This window comes from Phodopus roborovskii, unplaced genomic scaffold, assembly GCF_943737965.1.
Source record: "Phodopus roborovskii unplaced genomic scaffold, PHOROB, whole genome shotgun sequence".
NCBI lineage: Eukaryota > Metazoa > Chordata > Mammalia > Rodentia > Cricetidae > Phodopus > Phodopus roborovskii.
This window is the reverse complement of record NW_026125052.1, coordinates 165,344-191,297: the sequence shown is the minus strand read 5'-3', so window position 1 is coordinate 191,297 and position 25,954 is coordinate 165,344. Positions and strand designations below refer to the sequence as shown.

At 39.8% G+C, this 25,954-nt stretch overlaps 1 protein-coding gene across 3 annotated transcripts in view; it reads right to left on the bottom strand.

Annotated features, from left to right (window-relative positions):
• The window catches only part of Ap2b1 (adaptor related protein complex 2 subunit beta 1), a 106,145-nt gene that overhangs the window by 43,311 nt on the left and 36,880 nt on the right, over positions 1–25,954 (bottom strand). For 2 of the 3 annotated variants that reach the window (XM_051179725.1, XM_051179677.1), the window contains exons 11-16: positions 23,963–24,128; positions 22,623–22,721; positions 18,403–18,662; positions 15,650–15,842; positions 2,101–2,142; positions 1,132–1,278 (exon numbers count right to left, since the gene is read on the bottom strand). In XM_051179725.1, the coding sequence (XP_051035682.1) occupies positions 1,132–1,278; positions 2,101–2,142; positions 15,650–15,842; positions 18,403–18,662; positions 22,623–22,721; positions 23,963–24,128 (907 nt within the window). The remainder of the gene's footprint in view (positions 1–1,131; positions 1,279–2,100; positions 2,143–15,649; positions 15,843–18,402; positions 18,663–22,622; positions 22,722–23,962; positions 24,129–25,954) is intronic. The other variant, XM_051179790.1, reaches the window with a different exon arrangement.

The following is a 25,954-nucleotide window of genomic DNA, read 5'->3' as shown; positions in this document are numbered from 1 at the left end:
TAATATTTCTTTCAAGAGGCTAAATGAAACTTCATTTACAGAGTTTCCCATCTTAAATTTATGTCTGAGTGACATCAAGCAAGACAGAGACTGGGAGAGTCCTAAAACACATAGCTAAATAAGAACACTAAAGAAGAACACAGAAGCTGAACACAGCAGCTGTAACTGAATTACGCTGCTAAGTTATGTAAAAAGTGGACTCTAGGAGTGAGGGCAATCTTGTCTGAGACTCAAGCATTTCCATCAAGTGTCCTCCAAAACTCTTTGTCCTAGGTCAGTTTGGCCTTCTGCCTCTCTAACAAGAGAAGAACAGCAAATAGCTGTTAAAAATGGACGGAAGACAAAACTATTTCCAACAGGTGCTACTCTTGTCTCTCCTGTGGGCTAAAAGTACCTGCTTTGAGAAACAGAAGCTAGAAGCTTGCCTAGAGAAAACTCTCCGCTTGCCTAGAGATCTCAGGCTGGAACTCCAGCCTCGCTTTTTCAGTTAATTCTGCAGCTGTGAGCACTTGCCTTGATGATTTCTTTTGCTGGTTCTCCCAACTGTAAGTGACTGACTGATGCGATGTTCTGTTGCCTATCTGTTCTTTCACATCTGCTTGCTACATACTTAATAAATTCACTCATTGGAAACCATAAGCATGGCTATCACAGATCATTCTCTGTACAGGACAGTGGCACACTGCTATAGTTCTAGCACCTAGGAGGCTGATGCAAAAGACCATGATTTTGAACTTGGGATACAAAAGAAAAGAGGTATACTAAGATCTATGAAAATCAAATTTGAGGAACTGTATCCTGGAAGCCATATATAGTACCAATGAGGAAGGGAAAGGAAAAGAAAGAAAGAAAAAAAAAAGCACTTCCTCTATTGTGTATGTATTTGTAAAGTGATGTGCCAGGTTTTTACCAGATACACCTTAATGCTGACAACTGGATGTCTCTAAACATGAGGCCCAAACTCAAGTATTTAATATTTCCAATTTTAAGTCTAGTGGTATTTCCCATGGTTAAGTTCCTCATAGATCCTCCAGTACAAGAACTATACCCCTGTGTTAGTGGAAGTAACACTTGTTAGAAGTAATCTAGGGTTTGTCCTCTGAGAAAGTGTTGTTCATTCTAACTACTTACTGCCTTAGGTGCCACGTATCCGCCAGGCGCCATGCCTATCCCGGTGGAAAGCTCAAACAGGTCATTCAGACCGCTGCTGACCACAGCAGGAGTGGGTGAAGGAGCGAAGGTTGCAGGCACCGATGACGGGATGAAGGACTGTCCTACCTTTGGGGAAAAAAGGGAAAGAGATGAGAAAGAATAGATTATCTGTCCTTAAAATGTTACTTATTTTAACAGCATTGGCAAATCAATTAGAAAACACTGCAGTTACAATATCTGTAACAATCCAATCAGCATATTGTTTTAATTACTTTTTTTTCACCAATGATAAATATACACATGCTTTAGAAGCTTTCTCAAGGCACAGCACTAGGTGGGATGCAAGAACACAGTGATCCAAGGTTTTGTCTTGTTTGTTTCCAATTTTAGCTTCCATGATTCTGTGCAACAGGCCTACAGGTACCCTAACAAAAGAGGAGTTTGTGTCTATAGAGTAAGGGAAAAGCATCCAACTTTTAAATAGTAGTTCCATTCCCTCTTGGGTTGGGCCAAGTCTTACTTCCCATTTGGGTGTTAATATCTAGCAGGAAGCTGTCCTGCGGGAGATGATATTGACACCCCATAGGAACACATCTCTGAGGAGCATGCCTCTGTGAATCCAGAACACTCGCTCAAGTTCCTTCTGGACACCAGGGCCTAAAAGCATTCTGCGGTCAAAATGGGAGGTTCCATTTCCTTCAGCTCTTCAATGTCAGAAACACAAAGATCTCTACAGGTACCACAGCATCAATCCCTAAAGAAGTCCCTAGACCACATGCGGTATGTGACCCCAAGTAACCCTGCACTCTCTCTCTACCCTCGTGCACTGCTACCTAGCTTGTGGTGTGCAGTGCTGGAGAGTGATGGTGGCTGCTCCAATAACATGTGTGAAGGAAAGCATCAAACAGGGCAGAGCTTCCCATGGTGAAAAAAACAGATGGCACTTACTGCCGGACTTCCTCCAATGCCCCCGCCAAGGTCACTGCCAAGCTGAAAGAGAGAAAGGAGAGAGAGGAGAGAGAGGTAGAGTTCATTTAGCTAAGTACTAGATGCCCATATAGATTCTGTAAATTGCTCTACCAAGCCATTGGAAATACATGCCATTTGACTTGTCTCCCAAAGCCTACGGAATTCTAGATCGCCAAGAAACATGATCTAGGGGAACCAAGTGGTGGTAGTGAAAGGGTGTGAGCATTTAGCAAAAACTTGGAAAATGGAGCTGGGACATCATAGGGATGTTTCAGATCCAATTTTCTACCCCAATTCACTGGCACGAATCCAAACAAGATTTAGTGTTTGTATACTCTAAGTGAAAGCAGCATTATTTTTCCTTTATAAAGAAATTTAAGGCGGGGGAGGCAAGCAAAGGAAGACTAAAAATGCTTTAACCTATAAAACCTGATGCCTTACTGAGATGATAGGAACCAAACCAGTATTGAGTTGCAATTTCAAGCTTCAAAAATTAGGGGTGGAACATAAAAGGTTTTCAGTTGAGAATGCTCCATGAGGGAAAAACAGCTAGTACTGAAAGATAGGCATGCATCGCCCCAAACCTCCCACAGTTGGTACTCTAAGGAGAGATGCTGTGATTTATATGGAGTAGTCATTTTAAGGAGGCAAAGTAGAGAATTAGACTAATTGGTTAGCTGACAGGAAAACAATTCCACAGGCTCTTAGTCTTGCTTCTTTCCCCTCAGGGCTCTATAACATACAATTCACCCCGAAGGCAATCTTGTCTTCCATGACAAGACAAATTTAAAAAAAAAAAAAAAAAAAAAAAAAAGAGCTGTTTATTTAGCTGGACTCTCTCTCTCTCTCTCTCAATTATAGAGCTACAACTTTTCTGAGGGGTCTGTTTGCAGCCCTGTATTTGCTTCCTTCTTAGCTGTCATATCTACAACCCTCTGTGAATCACCAAATGGTTTGTTCTAAAAACAGACTAAAAGTCTAATAATACTGCAATATTTCTTGTTTAGAAATTTAGAAATTATTGTATTGTGGTGGTAGTTAAGACAAAATTAGACTGCATCTTTATTATTTGTAAATGATGATTTATGAACTAACTGACAGTAGTATAAAAAATGACATTGTCAAAACCCAAAATTTAATCTATACTCAAAAATAGCGAGGCCTATGACAAAATTTTGTTTCATTTAAGATAGAAAATAATTCTAGCAAGTGCTTTAGTCAAGCCAACATTTCTAGAATGTGGTCCTCACAGGTCACTTAATGGTGTCATTAGATGAAGCCAGATACTTAACCAAATAAAAAGGTCATTGCTACCAACCACTTGACCAACTGAAAAGGTGCCAAAGCCAATAGAAAAGACATTGCACATCTCCCTGGGCCTAGAATGATACATATCTGTAGTATGTGTCTGAAAAGCATGGTATTCTCTCTATGCAGAAAACCAAATATAGAACATATACTGCATGCAAAGCATGAAAAGATGCCAAGCTATGAAGGGACCACAAATTAATCAGGGCAGGCTTTACAGACTGGCAGGAGATAGAAAACACAATGCAAACCTGTACGTATAACTAAGTAGAGAGGAAATTTTTGGAAGAATAATCTGCCTCTGCCTAGAGAACAATGAAGTTAAGATTCAGACACAGTAAAGTGGAATTTTCAAAATGCAAAAAGGGGATGGATGGGTCATTTCTCAACAGCATCCACAAAGGCTGAGAACACAGGGCAGATAAATGCTTTGTTGTTAAAAAGTTGAACCAAAAAAGCTTGCAAAGGCAATGTAACGCCTTTGTAACGCCTTTTAATTTCCCCGTTAACAAAAATCTGGTGTTTTCTGAGACTAACATTGGAACTTTTAAATAGTATTAATAACTACTTTAGTTATACGCCAGTAACCATGACTACTTTCAGTCTTACGCACAAAACAAATCAACCATCTGTGTATGCACATAGCTTTAAAACTGCTACTGTCAGTCTCGTCCTCAGAGACAATGATTTACTCATCTGAAGTGTCATCTGGGCATTTGAAATAGTTATTCTAGTTCATTCTAATGTACATTCAGCCAGGGTCAAAAATACCACAGCAGAGAATTATTAGGAGTCAAACAAGATGTCAAAAATTACTTTAGAGCTGACTTCTATATAAAATGAGAAGTAAGAATATGAACAGAAAGAGAAACCCTTTCTATGGGAGAAGAGGAAAGCCGAATACAAAACCCATGGAAGGAAGGGGCTCTAAAAAAGCATCTCATTTGTCCTAATGCAGATGTGATTTATGACTTCTTAATAATAGGCTAACCCTCCCTTCCCCCAAACCACTCCCTCCTCTGTCCAGGTTTGCAACCCAAGTTTAAAAGAATTCTTTATCAAACTGGTTGGCACATGCTGAGAAGGAAAAACACACTTTAAAAAGAAGCAATTGTTTTACCAAATATTCAATAAAAAGCACAGAGAAGAGGCTATTGGTGACATTTAGACAAAAAGAAATAAAGCCTGCTATGGCTTGGATCTGAAACGTCTCTCACAGGTTATATGTTTGTACATTTAGACCCTAGCTAGTGGTGTTTGGAGGCTATGAAAACTTGGGGGTACAGGCCACTAGAGAAGGCCTTGAGGGTTATACCTGGCCATTTTCAGTTCTGCTTTTTGTTTCCTGATCTGTCAAGATGGAGGAACTATACCACACACTCCAGCTGCCATAAACTCTGTGCTTTCCCGGCCACGATGGACTAAACAGGGATTTTATATATCCCAGAGATGAGAGAAGTAGCTAACACAAAGCCCATTTGTAGTTTTTGAGACAGGGTCTCACTAATGCAGCCCTTGGTGGCCTGGAACTCATTATGCAGACCACACTGACCTTGAATTACAGAGATCTACTTGCCTCTGCCTCCCAAGTGCCTAGCCCATTTTAATTTTTTTCCTTAAGATTTTCATTCTCATCTGTGATTATGAGAATATTATCTGGGAAAGATCTAAACACAGTCTTTCCCCATGCTACTGACCAATTTTATTGGAAACCTCAGAAGAAACAGTCCTGGGGGTTGCAGAGATGGTTCAGTGAGCACTAGCTGTTCTTCCAGAAAAAAGGGATTCAATCCCAAGCACTCTCATGGTGGCTCACAGTCCTAGGGGACCTGACACCCTTTTCCAGGTATGCATGTGATATATAGACACACATGCAGGCAAAATACCCACACACATAAAAATATACTTTAAAAGAAGAGAAAAGCAATTCTGATGATCCTTTTTTTATACTGCAATCCACCTAGAATCAAGAACACATAATTCAGCTAGAATCTGACACAAGTAAGGCCCAAAAGATATGAGATACACAATCAGAAATACAAAGGTTAACTTAATTGTGCTATACCCAGAGTAAAGGAAAAGCACAAACCTCAATGTTTCCCAGCTAGTAAAACTAGACTGCAGCTTAGTCAGACTTTATTTGGAATCTTCCTCTTGAATATAAAAGATTCCAAGGAAAGTTATTCTCTGCTTTAAGAATATGGCAAAGTGGTAGCAAATGTTAGCGGTGAGAGGCAGTGACTAATAGCGAGAGATCAGCAAGGATGGAAGCAACCTAATACATGGTCTTATCAGTCCACCACACTGACAAAATGTAATGAAGCACATAAGCAAGACAAATACCTAGAAGGTTATTATACATCAGTCTTAATGAGACATTAGTTATCTCAGTTTAGCTGCTGGTATGAGGTTCACCTAGTAGGGAGTACTCCGAGACCTCATACTCATCAGGATCCCACACTTTATCAATCACACCAGGACTCATCAAATTCAGATTTCTATTTGTTAACCAGTGAGCTATGAAAGCCAGGAATGAGAAGGAACTGGTGTTCCAACCTTAGGTGTCCAGACATTGTCGTTTGTTTTTCTAAACAAGGTTTCTCTGTCTTGGAATTTGCTCTCTAGACCAGGCTGGCCTCGAACTCACAAAATCAGCCTGCCTCTGCCTTCCTCATGCTGGGACTGAAGGCATGTGCCACCACTGCCTTATCTTAGGTGTCCAGACCCTGTGCTTTAAGTATCTCTTCAAACTGTCCACATTTGACATCCTATCATTCCAAGGACTGTCTTACCAAGGTTGATCTTCTCCATGAAGAAAATAATGTCAACTACAGAACAATTAAATCAGAATACAGGAAGAAGGAAGGAATGTATCAGCCTCAGAGGGGGAAGGGGGTGGTTTCTGTTTTGTTTTGAAACAGGGCCTTGATATACATCCCAGGCATGATCCAGCATGGATAGCTATGGAAAGAACATTTCAAATGCTGAGAACTTTCATCCAGTTTAGCTGATACTTTCAACGAGTAGTGTACTTCCTTGTTCCCCAATCTAAATCACAGGATTTGTTGCCATTAAATGGTACTAAGAATAAGATTAACATTTAGTTATTGTCAAAGAGTGGTCACTCCATCATGTCTAAAGTAATGCTTAATGAGAGGACTGGAGTTAACATTGGATTACACAGTAATAGGTCACTGCATAACTAATCCAGGAGCTGGATATAAAGCAGTGATTCCATAGTGACCACTATAATGTACAAGCCGAACAGACTTAGGTATATTACACTAGCTCTGCAGCAGAACCAGGCAAGGCCACATGTAAGCTCCAGATGAGCTCAGACAGCAGAGGGAAATGCCAGCTCAGCTTGAATGGTCACATACTATAAAATAGGAACACAGAGAACTGAAAAAGGAAATTCTATTAAAGAACAAATCTGCCCAACTCTAAGGGAGAAGAGAAGTGTAACAAAAGAATGTTAAGAGACAGCCACTGATTTAAAGGGGAAAATTCCACATAGATTTAATGACTAGGCCCAGGTTAGCCTCTCCCCAACCCCTTTTGTGGCCAGTCCAGATCACATCTACCTGTTTCTAAAACTCTGGGGCTGTCTGGGTACCTGAAGATACTATCTTAATAGAAGCAAACTTTAAGCTCAGACATTTCTACACTTGAGTCTAGATTCTCATTCTCTTATGTGATGCTTTCTAGAAATCACTGAAGGGAAGTGACTCTAAGGAATGCACCAACTCATACAGCTTGCTAATAGCTCTGTTCCTTGGGAGTCTAGAATGATGTAAAACAAGACTCAGGTATTCTCATCACAAACAAAGAAACCTGTGATGTGAAAATATGGTTTTCAGCTGCTGAAAAAAAAAAATCCATGCAGAGAAGCATCATAAAGCATAACCAGTGAAAAAGACAAGGAAACTCTGTGTGCATGTAATAAGCCAAGAAACAAATGATGACTAAGAACACAGACTCATCTTCCTCAAAGGGAAAGTAGGGAGCTCTTTGAGACCACTTTCTGATAAGGAATTTAAAAGTTCTCTTGAAGCCCACTCTAGGAAAACTGTACTCTGCCCCACTGCTCTGCACAATGGTACTCTACCCCCCCCCACTCCCCACCCCTCCCCACAACCCCACCCCCTCGCGACTAGAGGGAGAGGCTGTTAAGAATGGTTTTGCTCACAACTCTATTCTCAGTACCTGGAATAGAGCCTGATATATCGTAAGCATTCTGTATGTATTTATTATGATAATCAAAGTTCTAATGAACAGGTAAGCACAGCTACTAGCAACAATTCTTAGGAGTCAACTTTGCAATGAATCATTTTATTGGAGAAAATAATCACCAAAAGGACAGAAGCCAACAAACTGTCTACTGGCCCAGAGCACACTATCAACACCAATACTGTCAGTACATATGAAAAGGACCAACTGAGGGAAATGAACTCTCCTGGTCAAATGCCTTGCTAGAAAGGTACTATCTGTATGGTTTTATTTGTATTTGTTATTGAGATAGAATGCTGGTATGTGGATGCTGATGGCCATTTATTTGCTAGTATAGCCCAGACTAGCTATGACCCTCCTACCTCAGTCAGCTTTACCCAGCTTACACACCCAGCATCTATGTGATTGTGGTAGTAAAAGAGTGTCTTCATGTCATTTAACTGTTTGGAAGGTACCTATATTTTATCATGAATCACTGCCAAGTAAATGAGAAGGTGGGATTTTGTGCGTTCACTGAAAGAGTGTAAGATCTTGATTCCTTTCCAGCCCGAAAGGTAAATGAACTTATCCAGTTTCTCTTTTCACAAATGAATACAATCCTCTAATTCTCCAATGCTCGTGCACTTTCTAATGACACTTTAGCCTAAAGCCACATGACACAGGACATAGGAAAAGCAGTACAGAGACATGTGAGAGAAGCCAGCCCATGTTTTGTCTTAAACAGTCAAGTAATTTACATTCTGTGTTCTAACATGTCAGCTTGTTCTGTGCATTCATTAATAATCATTAAGCAATACTGACATTGCAAGATGATAAATCAGTCATGTTTATTCTGCAGCTTCAAAAGAACACTCATTGTCCTGTGTACTTACAGGACATTTATCAAAGTTAGGGGCAAGCAACTCTACTCTGGATCACAAATTTTGAACCACGTAGCAAAATACAGGGTCATGAAAATTTTGGAAACAGTAAAGGTTTCTGAATATGCAATGACCAAAACTTAATTAAAAATCAAACGTGTAATGAATCACTTCTCACCCACGCTATATCATGTGATTTCACTTTACTTTTGGTTCTGAATAATACCCGAACTTTGTAACTGCCATGGTATCATGCCCCTTCACAGCCAACCTGGCTCAGATCGGATGTTACTATTTGCTATGAATTGTACAAAGTTTTCTGCTCCTATTGGAACATCACAGATAAATTATGGAAAACAGAAACTTTTAACATTTCCCACCTTGGTTTTTTTTTTTCAGTGTATTTGTGTTGTGTTATAATATTTGACTTCCAAAATTGCTGTTTTGAGTGGCTGCGTTGAGTTCTATTTTAAAAATTAAAATCATTAGATGAACTTTGGCTTGGAATTAGGACAGAAATTCCAACAATAGAGTGGCCCTAAATATACTTCTGCCATTTTTATACTATGCATTTATGAGAAAACATTCTACACATTAACAGCTTTATATTATCAACTCTAAAAAATGTTAAAGCTGAAGTATCAAATATTCAACCAAGAGTAATTTCCATGTAAAAATAAATAATACCCATCTCATTAGTATGCATATTTAGTTTGATCATTAAGACACAGTGAAACTGGAGCTGGACAGGTACCAGCAGTTAAGTACAATTATTGCTCTCTCAGAGGATTCATGTTTGGATTCCAGTACATATATGCCTGCCTTTAACCACATCTACCTCCCGTTCCAGGTGATCCACTGCCCTCTTCTGGTCTTCTGAGTGCAGACAATGTGTATGATGTGGCCCACACATGGGGCTTGGTTTTGGTTATTTATTTGTTTATTTGTTTGTTTATATGTGCATTAGTGTTCTGTCATGGTGTTGGGTCCCCTGGAACTAGAGTTACAAACAGTTGTAAGCTGTTTTGAGGGTGCTGGAAAATGAACAGGCCAAATGAAAGAGCAGTCAGTGCTTTTAAACACTGAGCCATCTCTCCAGACCCTTGTACACTATTTTAAGTATATACTGATATACTTGCATAAAAATTTCTTGGGTGAAAGGGGATCTTGAGTGGAAACCATTTTGAGCTCTATTCCAGAAAAATGGTAATTACAAACAAGCCAGAAGAAATCACAAAATGGTGATAAATTTTGAGGATTAGAAATTATACAAGTCCTAGCATAAGGATTAACAGTAAATAATTGGTAAATTTCTTCTAAATTGCCTGCTATAATTTGGGTAAATGTCACCAAATGGTCACAAAGGCTCTGGGAAAGTATGGGAAGCAGCAGAAGTTCAAAGGGTGAATATAATGAGAAGGGAGTTGGTCATTAGGAGAGAGGCTCTGTAACCATCCTCATATGCTTTACTTCCCAGCCATGAAGCGAGTGACGTCAGTCTACCATGAACCCTTGCTATACTGTGACACCTCATTATAGGTCCTGTCTCTGCAGTCCCAATCCGGTACTTGAGTCCTAAGGAGAGGCTGGTTTTCAGTCCACATTGGAATCTTGAAGAAGCAGGATTTAATACCAACAGGGTAGATGAACTTGCCAGAAAGTGTGAGGGCAGAGAAAAACAAAGCCTCCTTCTTTTGTGGGCTGTACCAGATGTGGTCCTGATTCTAATAATCAGATTAAGAAAACTCTTCACAGACATGCCCAGCAGCCTGGATTTTAGTTAACTCCAGATTAGTCAAGTTGACAATCAAGATTAGTCTTTCACAGGTCTAAACATTCATGATTTGAAACCACCAAAACTAGGAGCCAAAATAAACCCTTTCTCAGCATATGTGGACTATCTCGGGTTTTGCTTAGAGGGACAAAAGTGACTAGCAAACTGAGGCTAGCCCTTACTTAAATCTCTGCATTGACAAAAAGGAGTTTCAGAAGCCACACTGAAAAATGTAATGGGTAATTGGGACAAGAACTTAGCAAAGATATCTGTGGTGATTTGAATAGATATGGCCCCCATAGACTCATGTGTTTGAATGTTTGACCCAAAGGACTGACACATTAGGAGGTGTGGCCTTGTTGGAGGATGTGTGTCACTGTGGGGACAGGCCTTGAGGTCTCATATCCTCAAGATACACCCAGTGTGGCACATAAGTCTCCTGCTGCTGCCTGTAGATCAAGATGTAGAACTCTCAGCTCCTTCTCCAGCACCACGTTTGCCCACATGATGGCATGTTTCCCATCATGATGATAAATGTACTAAATCTCTGAACCGCAAGCCAGCCTCAATTAAATGTCTTCATTTGTAAGAGCTGTTGTGGGCATGGTGTCTCTTCACAGCAATAGAAGCCCTAAGACAATCTCTCCACACAATAAATTTAAAACTCAGCTCTTAAGTCACTGCAAAGGAGAAATGACAATGCAAAACTAGAACTTATGCAGAATTTCCTGTGGGATAAGCACTCAAAACCATTAATAAAGTAGCACATGATAAACAAACACATGTTAAAGAACTGCAGGGAATAGCGTGGGAGGCTTTGAAAAGCACACACTAGCAGTTAGGAAAATGCACTTTCTCCTAGATGCTGCACTCACTCCAGCTAGGGACAGAAAACTTCTCTAGGATGAAGTTCTTCCTCAGCAGAAAGGGCACTTGGAATAATGTTTACTTCATATTTTTTGATACACAATACCACGGAGCATCTTGGATGAAGAAAATACCTATTTAGTCAAGGCCTCTGTTGATAGATTAAAAGGCAACAAATAATTGAGATTCAATGGTTACTTCCAGTTCCCATAGGTATCAGACTCTTGAGTATAATATAACACACAGGCAAGAGTTACACTCTCAGGTCATCTCCCATATTACACTATATCAGAAGGCTATGACTCTGAGAAGAATTATACCCAACCCAGAACAGGCAATTTTACAGATTGATCAGCAATGGCAATAATATGAATGGCTTCTAATATAAAGTCTAATGAAAAAGTCAAGGTAACTACTTATGTAAGCCTACCCCTAAATTGAATGCCATCATACTTTACATGTAGAATAGATAAACCACTTAGTTGCATTTGACTTAAAATCTCCACATTTTGCTGACAGTTGAGTTTACAGTAACAGAAGCAAGAACTTATCTGTAGAGTACAAGCAAAAAGAGAAGAATGCCAAAGGGCAATAGAAACAGAATTGGCAATGAGACTGCAAGGATACACAGGGATTAACTTTGTTTCGAGTTCTGAGTTAAAAGGGCATTCCATTTCTAAAACTGCTGAGTTCTTGTTTCTCAAAGGTGAGTTCTGCCCTCTCAAAACAAAACAGAGCCCAAGCAGGCCTCAGGAGCAGGGTGTGGCTCCTCTGTATCCAGCAGCACCCCAACCTATTCTGCTATAGGAGTCTCAGATTCTGAGTCATTAGTACTAATGTACGAAAACTTTATTTGGGTATAGTTAGTAAATAATTAGTATTTCCTGAACATGACAACTCTAGGAAAAGGTCACTGAACAGCACAATCTCTCAACTATGGTGATGAAAGAAGGTAAAAAGAAAAGAAAAAAGAGAAAAAAATCAGAGGATAAGAAGAAGAACCTGAAAGAAGACTGAAAATGCCTGCTAGTGGACCGAAACTTGTAAGAAAATGAGCCAATGCAGCTGGGCATGCCGGTGCACACCAGGGACCCAGCATGTTCAAGGCTGAGGCCAAACAGGGACAGAGTGAGATCTTGACTGAAAAAAAGAAAAGGATCCCAAATATAAAATGCCCTCAATTTTTTTCAGTCTCCAACATATGTATATATGGTCAAATTTAACTTGTAGCCAAGACAGACTGTATCATTTAAAATCACAATGGAAAGAAAAACAAACAAACAAAACCACAAAGGTAAACTTAGAGATGTCTAGCTAAAAAAAAAAAAAAAAAAAAAAAAACTTCTATTTATTTATTTTATTATTTACTATTTAATTTTATTCTTTATTACTTAAAACTGAGATATCAGTTTTTGTAAGAGACTTGTCAGAAAATACCGTTTTTTGGGGAAGAAGTCATTGTTTGGCATAAGAGATCAGCTACCTAATTCCATTTGGAATTTTATTTGGCTCATTGTTCTTAATCCTGGCTGCAAAGTTAAAAATAGCTTGAACTTTTCTGGGCCAGCCTTGGTGGTACACATCTTTAATTCCATCACTTTGCAGGCAGAAGCATATAGATTTCTGAGTTCAAGGCCAGCCTGTTCTACACAGTGAGCTCAAAAAAGATCCTGCTCTGCAGACATTTTATTTAATTGTTCTTATTACTATATATAAATAGTACTCATACTTTTAAGTGGAACTATGGTAGGGTTAATTATGTGGCTAGAATGAGAATCATAAAAAGGCAAGGAGCCTAAAAGCAAAACTCATTAGAAGCACACACCACTGACCTCCATGGAGGTCATGCTGGGCCTTGTGGCATATGCCTACAATTCCAGCACTAGGGATGCTGAGGCAGGAGGACTGTCAATTTGAGGCTATCTTAGGCTACATATGAAGATCCTGTCAATAACAAACAACAAATAAAAACAATAACGACAACAAAAAAATCCTGTCTCAAAAACAAGGTAGAAGGCCAGGACCAACACCCAAGGCTGTTATCTAACACACACACACACACATACACACACCCCACATGCACACTAAGAAACAAACATAACCAACCAAAACAAACCCAAAAACCCCAAATACAGACTACTAACTTTTACCAGAGTCTAACTAAATCAGGATTTCTCTGGTACAAGATTTGTACATACATTATTATATAGTTTTGTGAAATGCTACTATAAGGCAGGGTTTCATTTAGAAAATGGCGCTATTTATACAGCTTATAAGAAAACTGGAATTATCTCCTCTTTAGATAACTTGAACAGGAATTTAAAAGTCTCACAGTTCACTGATGACTTAGAAGCTCATTTTTCACACAGCCAAATTTGGGCTTCTCTTTAATGTTCTTGTAAAAGAATATATTAAACTACGTACAGACCCAAAGTAAAAGGGCTGTTAGCACTCACATGATGGCTCACCAGCATTTCTCACTCTAGTCACAGAGGATATGATGCCCTCTTGTGGTCTCTGAGGCACCAAGCATGCATGTGGTACACATAAAATACAAAGCACCCATATACATTTAATTAATTAACTAAGAAAAGTGCCATGCACCTTTTTTTTTTTTTTTTTTTTTAGGGTCTTACACTGTAGTCCTAGCTGGCCTGAAATTTCCTATGAAGACAAGGCTGGCCTCAAACTCACCTGCTTCTGCCTCCAGAGTGCTGGGCTTAACGACCACTATGCCTAGCCTCAATCAAGTTCTTAAAACCTTTACAGTCACTAATCAGGCTATGTTGGCTGGCCAGCAAGCCCCAGAAATCCATCTGTCTCTGCCTCTGAGTACTGGGCTTAAAATGTGTGCCACCATTACCTGTTTTGTTTTGTTTTGTTTTTTTATATGTGGGTGCTGGCAACCAAATTCAGGTTCTTACCCTTCAAGACTTACATCTCCCTAGCCTTTTATCTAAAGCAGTACTTAGGCTGAGTTTTCTCTTTATGTATTATGTATGGATCTATTCACCTGTTAGAATTATGAGCCTGCAAACATCAAAATCAGGGCCTCTTTTCCACCTCCATCCCTACACCCGTTTGTCCTCTTAGGTTCAATGAATCCATCATATAGTAACCCTCCAAGGAAAGCAGTAAGGAAGTTAAAGCATAACCCTGAGGATGTAATATTCAACCTATAGATAATACATCAATACAACAAGAGCAATTGTCATTTCCTGGGTGCCTCCATGACACTTTATTTGTCTACTTTGAGTCTAAAAAGACTATACAGCAATGTGGAATGATGACTCAATATTCTTCTACATCAGTCAAGCCCAACTGTTATAGTCAAAAGAAAGACAATAGGGGTGTTCACTTGTGACAACAAACTAGAGTCCCTTCATGGTCTGTGACTAGATTCTGGATGCAGCGCACAACTCACAGAGGTCTGACTGTAACCTTGGTGGACTCTCTGCCAACAAACACTGACATGGAAAAGCCATCGATGCCATAATCTTTGTGAAGCTGAAGAGACAACGGTATTACATATAAAAGAGAACAAATGGTTTTGTTTCTATCATCTCTGAAATCGTATTTCTGATCTACGGTGTGTGCCTTCCAATGTTGCTGGGAAATGTCAACTTCTCAGGCATCTTGATAGTCATCAGAGTATCAGACACCTATTCTGTAAGTCCACCAAGGTTAAGAACCTGATTTGCAGGGAGCCTTTCGACCTACCATTTTCTTAGCCTTTTCCCAAGACATTCTGGACTTTGGAACCTTTTATTATTAGAATCCTGGAAGCTAATTGAATTGGAAATATGACAAAGGCAGAAGTGAGGAGAAAGGGGAAAAGTCAAGCAGTTCTTTCCAATTGTAATAAAGGTACATTTTAGACAAAAATGCTCAAATAACTGCTTTAAAACATTTCAGAATTGGAAAAGGCACAAACTATTAAACGCCAGATTTTTTTTTTTTTTTTTTTTTTTAAAGAGTGTGTGCATGCTGAAACAGTCTCACTTAACTCGGGCTTGCCTCAAACTCACTTTGTAGCCAAGGTTAACCTTTAACTCCTGATTCTCCTGCCTCTCCTCCCAAGTGATGGGATTATCGGTATAGACCACCACACCCAACAAGGCAGAGGTTTAAAGGCCTGAAAGATGGTGACCATTATGAAGCCACTTTAATAATACTCAGGACCGAAGGAAAACTTGTAAGAAGTTAAGAAGCAGGAAAAATAATGAACTCTGGTAAGGACATCATTAATTATGATAGCCAAATAACATGTTGGCTAAATACCAGAAGTTCTATTTATAAGCAGGTCAACATGATAAATATGTACATGTGCAGACATATTCTGTCCCAATAATGAACAGAATGGTAATGTACTCTCTAAATAGATAATTCTGTCCTTAATGAAGGACACTTCTGCTCACCAAGAAAAGCCAAATAAAGTTCTCTAGTCCACCAAGAACTAAAAATAACCAAAAGAGAAGCAGGGGCTTACCAGGCTATCCAGTCCTCCTCCTAAAAGATCCACGGCTCCCATCTGCATGGAGGACACTTGCGGCACGTTCACGGGGGGACCCAGGTCAAGATTTAAAAGATCCCCCAGGAGGTCACCTTGAGAAGGGATGACCTGAGGCTGTTCCAGGTTGGTTGCAGTGGTGGTGCCAACAGGACTATCACCTGCATCAGTGCTGTAATCAAACACAGAGAAATGAGAAAAACCATCTTCACTCATGATACACTAAAGCAGCAAGCGAATCACAGGTATAACCACAAAACACTAAAAATGCAACTAAGGAATTAAACATGGCTGAGATGGCTCAGTAGGTAAAGGTTTCTGCCATCAAGTTTAATCCCCAAAATCCACACAGTGGGAGGAGAGAACTGACTCCCACAGGTAGTCCTCTGTGAGACATGCGCACACACACACAACAAATAAATACATGTTAAAAAAAAAGACTAAAACCAAAAAAAATTAAGTAGGTTTTGACAAGATTTGAACATGGAAGAGTAAGGAGAATGACAGTAAACAAGCATTAAGGAAAAGATGAGTGATGCTGCCAATAGGGGAATCTGGAAGCATGATAAAAAATAACCTGTTTTTGTTCGCTAAGAACACATTCTATCACCGAGCTATAACCACAGCTTCAAGATGCTTAATTCTGTTATGTGTTAAGAAAAAAAAAAAAAACTATACATGTCCAGCAGTCAACTAAAGACAAGTGACTAAAGACAGAACTAGACAATGAACTTGGGAAGAAATTTACATACACATCTTTAGATAACTTATCAGGGGAAGGTATGTTGGTAAGAGCAGGGGATCTAGACCCAGACATCTAAGATCAAGTGTAGGCTTTACATAGTGCAACTATAGGTGACTACTCTATGCTGAAGCTTCCTCATCAAGAGAATGCAAACAATACCACCCAAGCCAGGCTATTAAAGTAAGGACCCATTGAAAACATGATGTTGCACAGTAGACTCTTATAGTTATTAGCAGTGACTATGGTTGGCTGCTAAATTCCACAGGCTCTTGGTTTGAATATGCAGTCCCTAGTTTGCCACACTAGTCTGAAGGCTGTGGGGCATTCAGGGGACAGAGTCTGGCTGGCAGAAGTAGATCACTAGAGGCAGCCCTTTGAAAGGTATACCCAGCTTCCTGTTTGCTTCCCATACCTGCCCCCATACCTTCTCTGAGGAGGAAATTGACTTAAGAGGAGGAGCAATGAAGTATCATAATCCTGAATGGCCTCGCCTATAGCACTTAACTATAAATCATTCCACACAGCCCCCTGAAAAAAATGTAAAAAGAAACCGAGGGGACCTGTGTGGTTTGCTGCTGCTTTACACCAGGCCCAACAACAGGGAAAATCACTAGGATGTTTTCCCATAATTATGAGAAATGAAGAATGAGACAGCGATCCCATGGAAGCCTTCAAGTGTTACTTTATTTCATGTCACAAGTGTATCAACTTCTGTTGCAGAAGAGTTAGGGATGGACCTTACAGACAAACCAACTACAGCAATTCATCACACACATATGCACCCCCTTTTTGTTTCTGGATGGGAATTGAACTTAGAGGCCTCACTCTATCACCGAATTATATTCCCCAGTCATTAGCCCCACTTATACCAAAAGGTATTCTTTTTATATCAGTCTTTAAAGACAAAATAAAGTACAAACAGCTAAGGGGGCTTTGATAAGGACCTATATATAAAGCCAGACATGGTTGCCTACGCCTGCAATCCCAGCTTTATGGGAAACTGCTATAGGAAAATTGAAGCTTCTAGGCTGCACAATGAGTTCTGACCAACCTTGGGTACATAAACCCTGCCTTAAAAAACAAAACAAAACGAAACAAAAGCAGGCCAGGCAGTGGTAGCAGCTAGGCAGACCTCTGAGTTCAAGGACAGCCTTGGCTACATAGAGAAACAAAACAAAAACAAAAGCAAAAAGAGTTTATTAGGGTTCCCCTTCTCTGATTATAAAATTGAGGCATTAGAAAGCAAGAGCTGCATGTGACCTGTGGTCTGCTCCAAACACACTTTCCTTACTAATCTCATTAAACTAATTTGGTGAAACAAAACAAACTAGGCATATGTAACTGAAAGCTCTATCTATATACAGAATCTAAGCTGTTTATACTTTGCAACCCTGCAAAAGTATTTCATCTATAGTTTACCATAAGTCACTTACATAAGAGAAATAATATCTAATATCGTTTTCTGTTTTTAATGTGTGCACAGCTTGAGGTGTTGTTCCTTGGGTGTCTTATTTGTTTTTTTTTTCCCATTTATGTCCATCTGTTTGTGTTTGTTAAATATATGCTACATGTGTTCTATGTCCAAGGAGACCAGGAAGCTTGCAGATTATTTTGGCTAGCCAATGAGCCCCAGAGCTTTCCTGTCCCCACCTCGCCATGCTCGACTATAAGCACTCACTACCATGCCTAGCTTTGTCACATGGGCTCTGGAGATCAACTGTCAGCTGAGCAAGCTGCTCAACCCCAGTATCTGATAAATTACCATACTTAAGCAACTTTATTAATCAACTTAAGCAACCTTATTAATACAGAAGGTATTGGCCACCATTTCCTAGTTTTACTGTATTCCTGTGCTGGAACTCAGAGAAAGAAGCCCTTAGGGCAGCAAATCTGCAGAATGCATAGCAAGCTCCTTTCCAGGCACAGAGCAGGAGACAAACTGCCTAACCAGCAACTTACTTCTACAGAATCATCTTCATCTGCTTACCTCCCGTGATGAATTGGCAAGTGTTTCCTATGAATCCCATGACTTCCTTCCACAAAAGCATTTGGAGGTTTATGGTATACAGAAGCCAAAGAACCAATGTGGCAGATGAGCTCATCCAGGAGGGTAGGCTCAATGAGGTCTGTCTCCTCAGAGATCAGCGGCTTCTCAGACAACACTACTTCCTTGGCTGTCACAGGGTCAGTTGAAAGAAGGCGCCAATAAATATAACCCCGATCTCGAAGGTCAGGGTTATCAGAATCCTAAAGCAAAGCAAGGGCAAAAACAATCAGATGGATCTGGCTCAACAGAGACACCAACATGCCGGGCTTACTGTCAAGGCACTACTGTAATGACTTATGCAGATTAGCTAAAAAGATATTTCACTTGGATTTAATAATAGTTTGTAGTTATAACTCTATATGTCTAATGTTTCAAGGAATGTAAACATATACTGAGATGAGTTAATGTTCAGACTCAACTGCAAAGACAAGCTGAGAAGAAAAAAGCCACTTTAATTCAGCGATAGTTAAATGGCCTTGGGAAATAAGAATAGTATTTTAAATTGTTATATTAAGGTCGGTTGGGATAGCCTGTGGGTGAAGGCACATGCTGCTAAGCCTTGTGACCTGATTGTCAACCACTGAGACCTATATGGAAAGAGAACTGACTCCCCACAAGTTGTCAACTGACTTCTATAAGCATAGTGTGACATGTGTGTGCATAGCACACATACACAAAAATAAAAATATGTCATTCTTTTAAAACGGTTTTTTAATTTTACTTGTACCAGTGTCCTGCCTGCATATATGTAAGTATACTATGTGCATGCAATACCCACAAAGGACAGAGGAGGGCGTAAGAACCCCTGGAACTAGAATCACAAATAGCTGTAATGGCTGTTGGTGCTGGGAAATGAACTCAGATCCTTTACAAGAGCAATAAGTACTCTTAACCATTAAGTCATCTCTCTAGCCCTCCTGTGTCAGCTTAAACAAAACCAAAACTGTTACATAAGCAGCATGTGGATGCATGCATCTGTTAATTCCATTACTCAGGATACTGAGGAAGGAGGATTGCAAGAATCTAAGGGCAGCCTGGGGTATATGCTGACAACTGGGTCAGTTAGGGCTACATAGTAAGACTCCATCTCTACATTAATTGATAAAAATTAATAAATATGGCCATACGTATTAGCAGGAATAGTTCTAACATATATTCTACCTTACATCTATTTTTCAATTTTTTTTATTTTTACTTATAAGTATGTGTCTACTTGTTTGTGTGTGTGTGTGTATGTGTGTGTGTGTGTGTATATATATATATATATATATATATATATATATATATATATATATATATTACATACAGAGCCTCCAGAGACCAGAGATGGTTATCAGATCTCCTGGAGCTGGAGTTACAGACATTGTGAGCCACCATGTGGATGCTGGGTATTGAACCCAGTTCCTTTGCAAGGATAGCAAGTGCTCTTAACTGCTGAGCCAACTCTCCAGCCCCATAATTCCCTTCTAGATTCAAATATCTATATGCATCTCCTAAGGAGAAGTCATAGTAATAAAAAGGGACTACATACAATGCTCATGAAGATACTATTAATTAAAACAAAAACTACCCCCCCACCATGACACAAGTGCTTTCAAAAGGAGCAACCCTTGAACTTAGTGGTCTTTTTGTTATGGTTTTGAAATAATTTTATGCATGTTCACAACTTTAAAATAATTTATACTCTGCTGAGGATAGAGGCACATGCCTTTAATCCCAGTACAGGGAAGGCAGAGAAGGTAATTTATCTGAGTCCAAGGCCAGCCTGATCTACATAGCGAGACCCTTGTCTTGGAAACAAAAACAAAAACAAATTATAATTGTGCCACACTGAGATTTACAAGGGTTTAAAATGCAATAGAAATCTCTACAATTATCCTATCCCTTCTCACTCTCAACTCTCCACCTCCAATAACCATGGCTAGCATCCTGCATGTGCTTTTGGCATAGGAATCAGTTTCATATTATACACACTGCTCCATAAGCCACTTTCATACATATCCATACACATAATAAAAGTTAAAATAAAAATTTTAAATGTTTCCAAGAGTACTTACAAATGAGTTTTTAAGATGTAAAATCAGTATTAGGAAAATTACAGCTCAGAACTAGGCAAAGTAATATAGAAGGGATTGAAATTTGATAATATGCCATTAGAAACAGATGAAAAAGACAAAAATGGTTAATATTTGAATCAGATTCTATGTGTAGATACACATCTTAACTGACAATTGTATTAAAGCCAGCCTGTTCTCATATTCAATTAAAAACATTACTTTGATGGACTAGTGAACATTGTATTAGTTACAACTATAAATATGAAATTATTTTGACTTCTATGGATCTGAACTAGTGACCTGATTTCCTTTTCCACTGCTTTGAACGCAGGGCCCTGTGCATGCTAGGCAAGTACAAAATGACTGGACTATATCTCCAGTACTTCAACAATTTTTGAAAAACTTATTTTGAGATAGAGTCCCACTAAGTTTCCCAGGAAGACCTTGAACTTGTTATCCTCCTGACTCAGCCTCCCCAGTAGTTGAAATTACAGGCCTGTGACACCAGGTCTGACTGTGACCAATAGCCACATTCCCAAATTAGAATCCACTTGAACCCCTTTTCTTTTGACCAGAAATATCTTCTGTGATGGTTAGGGTTGACTGTTAACTTGATAGGATACGTAATTACCTGGGAGATGGGCCTCTGGGCATGCCGGGGAGGGGAGGCTTAGTATGTTCATTATGGTAACTGATATACATAAAAAGACCCGTTTTAACTGTGGGAGGGGATCCTGGTGACATGGCTGAAGAAAGGGAAATGGACAGCTCTTTGTTCCGGACCGCAGATACAATGTGACCAGCTCCCCCAGTTGCTGTTCCTGTGATTTCCGCTCATGCTGGATTGTAATGTAAACTGTGAGCCAAAACAAACCCTTTCTCCCAAACATCGCTTGTTAGAGTACTTTTGTTTGAGACAGGGTTTTTTCTGTGTAGCCCTGGCTGTCCTGGAACTCACTCTGTAGACCAGGTTGGCCTTGAACTCACAGAGATCCACCTGCCTCTGTCTCCTGAATGCTGGGAACAAAGGTGCGTGCCACCAAGAGAATCGTCATATAATTTGAGTATCAAAACATTTAAGGAAACAGCATAAGCACTTTAAAGTTATCTCTGAAAGGTGCCTCTCTAAAAGGTAGATGAAGCACACAGCATTTCATATGAAAACTGACATCACCTACAAGATAGTAGTACTGTTTTATCAACAATATGAAATTTTCAAAATTATCATGTAAACTGGAGTCAGTTGATCCACTTTTTTATTTTTAAATTTATTTTATGTGTACATGTGTGTGCCTGGGTGTACGTATGCATGCCACATGTGTGCAGGAGCCTGCATAGATCAGAAGAGGTATGGAATCCATGGAGATGGAGTTACAGTTGATTGTAAACTACTATGTGGGACCCAAACCAGGTTCTCTGTGAGAACAACAAATGCTCTTAAGTGCAGAACCACTTCTCTAGCCTCAGTCAACTGAACTAAAAGCTGCATTAGCCAAATATAATTTAGCAGAATTTGTTAAGAGGCAGAATTTTAATAGTTTCAGAATTAAAACCTGCCCCAAATGTGTCTTCTTGGGAAGTTTCCTGGCTAGTTTTATTTCAACTTAACACAAGCTCGAGTCATCTGTGAAAAAAATGCCTCCATGTACAGGGTGGTGGTGCACACCTTTAATCTCAGCACTCCAGGGGCAGAGGCAGGTGGATCTCTGTGAGTTCAAGGCCAGTCTGGTCCACAAGATCAGACTGTAAGCAAGCATACAGGGCATTTTCTTAATTAGTGATTGATAGGGAAGGGCCCAGTCCATTGTGGAAAAGGCCAACCCTGGGTCAGTGATCCTGGGTTCTATAAGAAGGCAGGCTGAACAAGCCATAAGGAGCAAGTAGCCCTGCAAGCAGCACCCCTCCATGGGCTCTGCATCAGCTCCTGCCTCCAGGGTCCTGCCTTGGCTTTCCTCAGTGGACTATGATTCAGGATGTGTGAGCCAAATAAAGCCTTTCTTCCCTCAGTTCACCACAGCAAAAGCTGCCTTGAATAAGACAAGATGTATCATCGATTCTCACAATCTGAAGCAGCACAAATCACCCTTCCAGATGCTCTCTTACCTGTGTGGCCAAACTCAAGACCTGTTGGACTAACTCCTGTGTTTCTGATGGCTTCTTGAGAAACAGCTTCACGATGGCGGTAAGCAGAGTGAGCTGAACCTGAAAAAACAAAATTCAGCAAAGTAAATGACAGGTGGCATCTCATTTTCTCAACTCTGAATTACTGATGTTGTTAAGAGATGGAAGGTGAAAGCTCAGCCAATGTAATGAACAGCAGCCAAAAGTGATCTCTGAAATAAAGGAATCAACTGAACATATATATACCAGGCTCTAATTTTCTAGTTGCATTTTTGCATCAAAAAACAACTTGTTTCTGGGCCAGATTTTCAACTGTTTTTTTTTCTCTTTAATAAAACAAATATAATTATTGTGTGTACATGATATGTGTGTTGGTGTGTGTGAGTACATGTATCACAGTGCACATGGGGAGGTCAAGGACAACTCTGTAGAGTCATTTCTCTTCTTCCACCTTTACATAGGGTCCAGGGATCAAACTCAGATTGTCAGGCTTGTGCAACAATCACCTCTGAGCCAGCCCTCAATTACATATTCTTTTTAAAGTACATACATAAAATAATAAAACTGGCTCTTGATCAAATTGTGTATTATTTACTTTGGTCAACGCTTACAAGTTTGAAAGACTTATGAAATCACTTGTCATACTGGGGTAAGAGCCAAAATAGAATTATGTCAGATTAGAGCCAATTAGAGGGAGCATGCAGTGCTACTATTAATATTAAGCCTATTAAAATTACTATATTGAATTACATACACAAACTTCTATTTGCTATGAGCACAAATGCCAGAGAGAAAAGGCTTAATAATCTGGCTGCTTCTCTGCCTATGACTCTAATTTTATAGGAGAGAGGAACAGATGGGGAGAAATCTAATCATCCACAGAGAATCTTTTCAAACCTCACCATGCTGTACTGTAATGAGCAACAGCAAACGCTAAGGACAATATGTAATCATCCTTAAGTGACAGAAAATAAGAACCTGATTAATGCTCTAAAGCAGTGCAGGGAAGCTCACTTCAGGGAGCAACACCCGAAGCAGGTCAGAGATGAGGCTACACAGGTGAGTCTTATTCTCTGGGACTGAGGACCAGCAGCTAGTGTTTCAAAAAGCCCCCAAATGTTCCAATGGCCATTAGAGTCTACAAACCACTGGTCTAAGCTTTGCAGTTCTCTTACGTGAGAAACCAGGACTGATCAAAAGGACCACCCCCTACAAGAAAGAGAAACCCTGCCATATAAACGCACACAAGATACAACCCACTGTTCTCCATTCTCGGTTATCTTCGTGGAGAGATGTAGGACACAGGATAGAAAAGAACCTACCTGTGTGCTTTCATCATGAAAACCCTCCAGGAAGCTCTCTAGTAACTCATCCGCATTATCAATTCTTTCGGCATATTCTCCTACAATCCAAATCATGGCTGCCCGAGCATCAGGCTCATCCAGGGAGTCCAAGTTCTCACAGAGAGTAGCAATGATACTTTCATACCTAACAACAAATGGACTGTGGTTATTAAGGATAAAACTAAGAACTGTATTTAACAGTGGAAGCTAGAATCAAAACCATACACTAGGGACTCCAAGCCAAATCACCAAATTACAAGGGTTTTTAGTCAACACAATGTAGTAAGTCAGAAATTTATGGTTTAAATTTTTCTTCAAATATGCTTTAAAAATATCTTTTAGATTTACTTTATTATTTTATGTACATGAGTGTTTAGCTCACATGTATGTGTCTGAACCACCACATGCAGGCCTGGTACCTGCAGAGGTCAGAAGAGGGCACTGGATCCTATGATCCTATGGGAATGGAATTAAATGTGACTATGAGCCACCATTCTTCAATTACGTCTCTCTCCTCTCTCTCTCTTTCTCTCTCTTTCACTCCCTTCCTCCCTCCTTCCCTTTCCTTCTTTTTTTTAAGACAGGGGCTTTCTGTATAGCCCTGGCTGTCTTGTAATTCACTATGTAGATCAGACTGGCTTTGACCTTATAGAAACCCAACTGTCCCTGCCTCCTGAGTGCTGGTACTAAAGGCATGAGCCACCAATAACTAAGCTTTAAACTTTTACAAGAGTCCAGGAGACAGACTTTCACAAGGAAAATAAATTAACCTGTGGTATAAGAAAATCCTACTACCTTGTGTTTAAAACCAATCTTTCTTTAAGTACAATAGAGAATTTTCCTAGTATGCCTTCACGGTAGAAAACATTAGAAATCTCACTTTCTTTTTAGGAAGATGGATTTAGAAAGCACAGTCCTGCAGTGGTCATTCTAGTTTCATGTGTATGTTTTTACATGACTGTGCACATGCGTATGGGGTTGACATGAAGTATTTCCCTTGATAGCATGTTCTACTTGAATACAGGCAAGGCCTCTTTCTGAAAACAGAGCTTCTCAATGCAGCTAGTCTAGCTAGCCAGATTGCCCAGATATTTTTGCTTCCTGGCACTAGGTTTACAAGCAAGGCATCAAGCAGGCCTGACTTTTTCTATGGGTGGCAGAGATTGGAACTCCAGCCCCCATGCTTGGGCAACAAGAGCTGTATCTAAGCAAGCCCCCAACCCTTTTACTTTTTCTAATGCACATATTCTAATGACCTGCTTCTATTAATAATCTATTACCTTCACTAATATAAATTTAAAAATTCTATTACTGAGGACTGAACCTAGGACCTAGCACATGCTACGCAAACTCTTTCCCAATGAGCTTTATCCCCAGCCTTTTATTTCCTTTGTGTTTTTAAAACAGAGCGTTGCTAAGTTGCTGAGGCTGGCTTGAACTTGTGCTTGTCTTGCCTTAGTCTCATGAGTAGCTGAGATTATAGGCCTATGACACCAGGTTCAGCTGGCTATCGTAATTTTAAAACGCACACACACATGCACTCTGAACTTCTTGTCTTCAGAATCAAAGTATTTGCTTTATTATTTTTGTTTTATAAACTAAGAACCCTCAATCTGAAATTTTGTGACATGGAAATACAGGCTGTGTGAAGGCAGCTACAACACTTCAGAAGAGAGCAGAGGGGGGTAATTCATTCCAATAAACTCTACAATTTCCCACAAAGTAGCAGGTGCCATGAGAAGTAAAGAGCATGGCTGTTACTGCCCTGCTTTTGTGGAAAAGTGGCCACACGATCCATGTATCATATTAAGACCCTTCTGAGAGGATATAATATGTAATCACCTGTCAAGCATAAAGAGAGTCCAGACAACAGGGGACTCCTGTTTAATGGTAACTGCCAACAGACAATATATACTCAAGCAGAGCTTCATTTTTACAAAAATAATAAAGCAGCTAATTGTGGTGGCTCAT